Source organism: Chlamydomonas reinhardtii (assembly GCF_000002595.2).
Source record: "Chlamydomonas reinhardtii strain CC-503 cw92 mt+ unplaced genomic scaffold scaffold_21, whole genome shotgun sequence".
In the NCBI taxonomy this organism is placed as follows: domain Eukaryota; kingdom Viridiplantae; phylum Chlorophyta; class Chlorophyceae; order Chlamydomonadales; family Chlamydomonadaceae; genus Chlamydomonas; species Chlamydomonas reinhardtii.
This window is the reverse complement of record NW_025061534.1, coordinates 166181-173249: the sequence shown is the minus strand read 5'-3', so window position 1 is coordinate 173249 and position 7069 is coordinate 166181. Positions and strand designations below refer to the sequence as shown.

Here is a 7069-nt window from a genome sequence, read left to right as displayed (position 1 = left end):
TGCTCCTGCCTAGCAGCTGCCCGCTGATCAAAGGGCGGCTGTGGCGCGGGAGCCCCACTGGGCTGCTGCTGCGCGCCAGCCGGCCCGGCATCGGCAGTGCGACGCCTGGCCGCCGGCGGCCCCCCAACGCCTGCCGATGGCTGCCCCCCGCTACGCCCTCCCGCTGCCACCCGATGCTGTGAAGAGGGCTGCTGCTGCCGCTCGGCCCTCAGGGGAGCCGCAGCAGCACGGGTGCTTCCCCCCGCCACCAGAGCTGGCAGCGAGGGCGAGGCCACGGCGGGTGGTCCGCGGGCGCCACCAGCGGCAGCCGCTGCGTCACCCACACCCGCCGCCTCCTGCATCTGCACGTCCCCCACGTGGTCAACTATGTCAACACATTGCCCACGCCGTGACGCCGCCGGGGCCTGCTGTTGCTGTAACCGCCGTTGCTGCTGGAGATTGAGTTTTTTTTTCCGCCAAATCGGCCAAGTACCGCCCAATCACAGCGGTCTGCTCCTGATCCTGCCCGGCGGCTGCCCGCTCATCCAAGGGCGGCCGTGGCGCGGGAGCGCCACTGTGCTGCTGCTGCACGCCAGCCGGCCCAGCACCGGCAGGGCGAGGCCTGGCCGCTGGCGGCCCCCCCACGCCTGCCGCCGGCTGGACCCCGCTAAGCCCTCCCGCTGCCACCCGCTGCTGTGAAGAGGGCTGCTGCTGCAGCGCGGCCCGCAGAGCAGCCGCAGCAGCACGGTTGCTTCGCCCCGCCACCAGAACTGGCAGCGGGGGCAGGGCCCCGCTGTGTGGCCCACTGGCGCCACCAGCTGCAGCCGCCGCGTCACCGTTCCCTACCGTTCCAGCCCCTATTAAACCATCGGTTAATCGCTGGTTACCCAGCGGTTATCCCGGGAGGAATGGCCGGTTTGGCACTTAGGTTACCATCGGTTTATTTGGGCTTCAGGCCGCAGACCGACGGTTAATAGACCGCCTCACTGGTTACCAGCGGTTAACAGACCGCGTGGTAACCAGTGTCGGACCAACTGGTTACCTTGCAGTGACCGCTTGGTTACCGTGCTGCGGCCCAGGCCCGCCCAGCTGCCGCCCAGCCTCCACCCAGGCCCGCCCAGCCCCCGCCCAGGCCCGCCCAGCCCCCGCCCAGCTGCATGCCGCCCAGCCCCCGCCCAGCCCGCCTGCCAGCCTGGGTTTAGGGTTGTTCATTGTGGCCTGTAAAGTGTCTCCTTTACATGATGCCGCCTTGATATACAAGCCCCGCCCTAGCAGTGACCACACACATCAGCTTGCTGCATTTTGTACCAAGTGCCCTCACCAACCCATGTCAACTGCCTTGAGGAGGTCACCTGCCTTGTGTTCCCAGTCCAACTCACCAACAACACCATACTCAGTTAGCCCTCTGCTTCCCTACTCCTTGGCACTCTCCAGCTGAGTCTCCGTGCATTCAAAGCCCACCACAGTCTTGCTCTCCTGGTCTGCCACTGTCTACAACACTATATTACGTCTGTGCCATTAACCCAAGCCTGTCATATGATGTCTAAATGGTATGAATGTGTCAAACGTGCAACAACAACCACTGGCGTGTCTGCTGGGCATGACGTCTCCCACCACCTTGACACCCGCCTCCACTGCAGTCGGCACATCACCCGCCTCCACAGCAGCCGCCACTGGTGCCACCGCGCCCATCTCCAACTCTAGTGCCGGACAGCTCGTGTCATGCTAGCTCCTGTAGTTCTGCCTCCACTGGCTGCACCTGCATGCACGCGTGCACACATGTGAACACACCCTGCACTCCTGCCGCAAGGTGCCAATGCCAATGCAAGGCTGCCGGCCAAGAACAGAGTGCTTGGTAGTGCACCGGACCTATCTCATGAAGCGGGCCTGTATGTGTTTCGGTGTGTATGCCCACTGGTGATGCGGACACTCACCGTTGCTAAACACAATGTTAGAGGTGTGGCGGCAGTCCAGCCAGCCGACCTGGGGGAAGGGGCGTGTGGCAGCAGGCGGGTATGTGACACGGACTAGAGGTACCAGGAAGTGATATAGACATACATACCATACAGCGCTAGTAAGGGAGGCAGCAAACAGTCATCTCTTGATGGCTGGGGCTCCGACTAGCGAACACAATGTGAGTGAAGGGGTTGCGAACCATCTTGCGCCAGGGTTGCAGCCGCTGGGGACCTGCATCTACCTGCATCTACGGCATCTCCTCAAACATATTTCCCATGGACTCACCCTCGAACAGCTCCTAGAATCGTCCTCAAGAGCATGGCGGAGGATGATCCTGCAAGTACACATACACACACGGGGTTGTGACATATGGCCGGGCGGGCAATCCAGGCTGCAGGTTTAAAGCCTCCCGTCTTCATTTTAACCTGTGGACTAGCCTGTGGACTTCCGTGAGGCGCGACAACGGTCGTGCTGAACGTGATGTTGAATCTATGGCGTTTTTGACCAAGACTTCCCCATTAAAACATTAAAAGCACAGCTGATCATTTATGAGGCACAGTTGTAAGTCTCGTGTGATAGCTGGCTTCAGCTGACGTCTCAGCAGCAGCGTCGCCGAGCTGGTCAACGAGCGGTCAGCAGCGCGAGAACTCGCGTCCCAAGCCAACAAAGCAGCCTCAGCCACCAGCTCTTGTTCTACTGACATTAGAACTAGCCTTATTTTTGTGTTTACAAAGCAAAATAGCGACTGGCGAGGGGCGGAATGAGGGAGAGCGAGCAAACGCTCTATAATGAAATGTAGTATATAAATTATATGTACACCGGTATATCAGTTATCACAGCATATGTAAATTGGCTGCTTGAAGTTGAAGGCCCGCAGGAACCCCATGCAGAGGCCAGCGTTTTTCCCTCAGACCCCAACGGAAGGCCTGCGTAATGTACTGGGAAAGATGTCAGCTTTTAACTTAGTGTACTAGGAAGGATGTAAGAAGGAGAAAACGGCCTCAACCCGGTGATGTAAAGTACTCTACACTCCTGGAAGGCTTTGGGTGTTGGGGTTGATTGATTTTTATAGGCATTAGTCAATATACACAGTGTGGCCAAGTTCAAATACACAACTCGACGAGTTGACAAACATGGGTTTGCGTCCCCCGGCCGGGGGACGCTCGACCACTTTCTCTGAGACACCCGAAAAGCCCGAATTTCTGGGACAAGTACTCTAAATGCATAACAGACTATTGATATCAACCGCTAAAGCCATGCGCCAAGTGACAGCAGTGACCGGGGGGGTTCATTGCTGCCTCGGTCGACACAGCCAGCTGCTCAGGTGCTTCCTATGCTCAGGAAGCATACACTACATGCAACTACATTACTAAAGTAAGTTTACAGCTCAGGAAGCGCGGCGGTCTGAGCTCGGCCGTCAGCGACTGCCGGAGGGTTACTGGGGGGCACGCTGGGGGGTTCAGGGGCTCGGCAGGGGCGAGGCCGCCCCAATGATCCCACAGGCCTCGCCCCAGACTTCTCGCCCCTATGTTCCCACATAACAAACACTACATTTGGGAGCTCTTACATGGCCTTCTGGGCTGGCGAGGGTACAGGGGCCAGGTGGGTGCGGGTGGGGGTGAAGGGGGGGGGTTATGGGGGTTGGTGAGGTAAGGGGCCGAAACACTGACGTAGGGAGGAGGCGCGGCGCTGCTAAATGCCATCAATGCATGCTGCACAGTTGTGGTTTGGTAGACTACGTGGATTGGGAAGCATCAAGGGGAGACGGCAAGATCAGCAGTGGGATGATCATGGATGGTATGGGGTGAAGAAGAAGACGCACACCTTGCTCCCAATGTTGCTGTTTGTAAACATCTGTGTGCATTACCATCCATGCGGGGGGGGGCAGCTGGAGGAGTACAGGTATTACAAGTCCTCCCACGGTGTGTGTGAGGGAAGAGGGCAGGCCCCTACCTTAAGCATAAGGCACGCACCATCGTGGCTGGGCAGCGAGTGATGAGTTACCTGCGGGTGACCAATAGGGAGCCGCTGACAGTTCCGCCCCAATGTGGTCTCCTAGCATAACACCCCCAGCCATGGCCGAAGGCACGGCCGTGGCCAGAGCTGCACGCATCTACGCTGGGGGCAGGCCCTGGCCAGGCTGGGCGGGCCTGGGTGGCAGCTGGGTGGGCCTGGGCGGCGGCTGGGCGGCCCTGGGCGGCAGCTGGGCGGCAGCTGGGCGGGCCTGGGCGGCAGCTGGGTGGGGGCTGAGCGAGCCTGGGCAGAGCCTGGACAAGGGCCTGGACAAGGGCTGGGGAGGAGCCAAATACCAATGGGTTACCGGGAAGTGACCATTTTACCAACGTTAACCGATGTTTTACCGTGCGGCCAACCCCTACCAATCGTAACCGATGCTGACCGACGCTGACCATCGGTTTATTAGGGTGACCGCCCGGTAACCGCCCCCATACCGATCGGTTTAATAGGGGCTGGAACGGTAGGGGTACCCAAACCCGCCGCCTCCTGCATCTGCACGTCCCCCACATGGTCAACGATGTCCGCTGCGGTCGCCATGGCAGCCGCGGGCCTCGCCACACCCAAAGCGTTGCCACCCAGGTCGTCGACCCCGGCTGCAGCCGGAGCAGGGCTGCCTGCCGCAGCTGTCGTGGCCGTCCCAGCCGGCTGGGGGGCGCCACGGACCTCCACCTGCATGGGCTCCTCACCGGGCATCTCAAACTTGGCACAGTGCAGGTGAGAGAGCTGCGGGTCCCAGATGGGGCCCCGCACACAGGCAAAGATGTGGTTGGTGATGCCCTGGCCTGCGGGGGCCTGGGGCCCCCCCTTGGGGCCCACGGATTTGGCGCACTGCTCTGAGACCACATAAGCACACGCCAGGTTAGAGGGGTCCGAGGTGGTGGGATAGCCGCCCGCCTGCAGCACCAAATCAGTGCGACCGCGGAAAGCCCCCCACACAGGGCCCCCTACCATCTTGACCGTGACGGTGTAGGTGCCCGGAATGATGGGCCAGGTGTCCACCGGCACGTGAACCGTGAGGACAGCCTGACCGCGCTGGAGCGGTACCGCCAGCGGTGACCTGCGCATGAGCTCCGCTGTGAAGGCTGCTTTGCTGGCGCTGGTCGCGCGCCGGCTGAAGGCCAGCCCCGCAAACGTGCGGGAGGGGCGGCCTGTGCTGTGCAGAGAGTTGCCCTGCAAGAGCTGCGGCTGGTTGCCCTGCCTGCACATGGTGTCCAGCACTGACAAGGCAGCGCTGGTCACTTCCCGGACGCCGGCTGAAGACAGCTGCTCGCCCTCTGGGAGCCCCGTGGCGGCACCCACCAGAAGGACTAGGTAGGTAGGCAGGCTGGGGCCCTGAGGCTGCGTCGTCAGGTCCTGCACTCCATGCGCCAGGCTATGCGTGGACAGGGCAAGGGCAAGGTGGAGCTGCAGCCCGGGGCTGAAGAACGGGCTGGCAGCGTTGCCCCCACCTGCAGGGGTGCGGTCCGCTGCCAAGTCTTTTTGAGGAATCATCCTTACAAGGTTGAACAGGGGCAGACGCGCTGCCCCCCTGCTGCCTGAAAGCAGCCTGGTCCCCGAGACCAGAACCCTGACAGGGCAAGAAGAGAAGAAAAGAGAAGAAAAACAGACAACAAACACCTCGAAAACCGCCACCAACCACCCCCATCCATCCCACCCCACCCCACCCCGACCCGGCAGACAGAGCAGGAGGCTGGCCCCCCCGCCCCCCGGGAGGGGTTGCACAAAAACACCGCCAGACCTAACCCAAGCACCAACCTACACCACAGCCTAACCGCAAGAACCACCACCACCGCGCGCCAGAAAAAGAAACACCAGCGCTACGCACTCGCCCCGCCCAAACCCACCCCACCCCCACAAGTCGGTTGCTTAAGCAACACCCCAGGAGAACCGGCAGAGGAGACACAAGCAGAAAACTAACCGGGCCAGATGTGGCGCTGACTAAGCGGGCTCCAGTCCGCTGCAAGACGCGCTGTGCAGGAAGTCCCACAGCCGCCCAGGCGCTGCGACGCCAGCCAGAGCTAAAACACATGGGCGCCAGATAAGCTGATGACGATAAACGCCACGCCAGCGCCTGGAAAGAACCGCCGCCCAAAAGGAAACCTAGGGGGCTTGCACAGGTGATGCAAGCGTCAGCCGCAAGTTCAACTTCGGTGACCCACCCTGAACCTCCTTCACTTCACAAAGCGCGCCACCCGCCGACCAGATGGCAACAAAATGCTCCAGCTTAGCCGCCTTGAGCTGTGCGGTGAGAAGCTGAGTGGGCAGAGCCGACAGGGTTTCAGGGGTTAGCGTGGCGGCAGTGAAACGCAGCTGCATCACCCTGCGCAGCTCGCTGACCACCTCCCGAACCACATGCTCTGACGTCTGCTTAGCAGGCTCGCGGGACCAGTACGCACACCAGACGGCGTACAAGAAGGTGGCCCGCAAAGTGCTCCACAGCAGCGCGCCCGCCCCCCGCGGGCCTGAGGCCCATATACCCATGCGGTCCCCCAGCATGAAGCCCGCGTCCGTCACTGGCGGCGCCGCTGCCTGGGGCGCAACGCAGGCCCACAGCTGCTGCAGCCACGTCCTCGCCTGCGCATAAGCTGGACACTCCAGGAAGATGTGCGTCAGGCTGGCCCACGCCCGCGGGCCAGGTGGCCCGCAGGCGGGGTGAGGACAGTGCGCCCCCAACCCCCCGCACCCCGTGGTCACCCGTGGCCGAATGCCCTTGCCCGCCCTGTACAGCCCGCAAGGCAGGTAAGCATGTTGCAGCCGGTACACCAGCACCTTTGCCCCCCGACTGGCGTGGCTGTCCCACAGCCTCCGCCACGTACCCCGCAGAAGGGACGCATCCGGGGGCGGCATGCGAGGGTCGCCCTCCACCGCCGCCGCTGCTGCCGCCGCCACCGTGGCAGGCCCAGTGCTAGGTCCCGCCCCTCCCGCCGCCTGCTCCTGCAGCCGCGCGGACCGCCGCGGCCCCTCACCCGACTGCTGGGACGGGGACGCATACGACTGCAGTTCTCTCGCCGGCGTGTTCTGCAGCCCGGCTGGCAAGGGGCGGCGATGCCCAATCGCAGGCCCCCCACACGGCACGGCATGTGCTGCTGTGGCCGCGCCGTGTGCGGGTGTGCTGTAT

At 62.4% G+C, this 7069-nt stretch overlaps 2 protein-coding genes across 2 annotated transcripts; both read right to left on the bottom strand.

Moving 5' to 3' along the window:
- Window positions 1-1201: 1201 nt before the first annotated feature.
- CHLRE_21g753247v5 (uncharacterized protein) lies at window positions 1202-3144 on the bottom strand. Its single transcript, XM_043072905.1, has 3 exons — window positions 2221-3144; window positions 1914-1962; window positions 1202-1738 (listed from the first exon to the last, which is right to left on the bottom strand). The coding sequence occupies exons 1-3, from the start codon at window positions 2352-2354 to the stop codon at window positions 1700-1702; spliced, it is 222 nt and encodes a 73-aa protein (XP_042914196.1). The 5' UTR covers window positions 2355-3144; the 3' UTR covers window positions 1202-1699.
- A 1098-nt stretch (window positions 3145-4242) lies between these two features.
- On the bottom strand, window positions 4243-5534 carry CHLRE_21g753197v5 (uncharacterized protein). Its single transcript, XM_001691094.2, has one exon. It carries the CDS (start codon window positions 5440-5442, stop codon window positions 4354-4356), a length of 1089 nt encoding a protein of 362 aa, XP_001691146.2. The 5' UTR covers window positions 5443-5534; the 3' UTR covers window positions 4243-4353.
- Between the last annotated feature and the right edge of the window lie 1535 nt (window positions 5535-7069).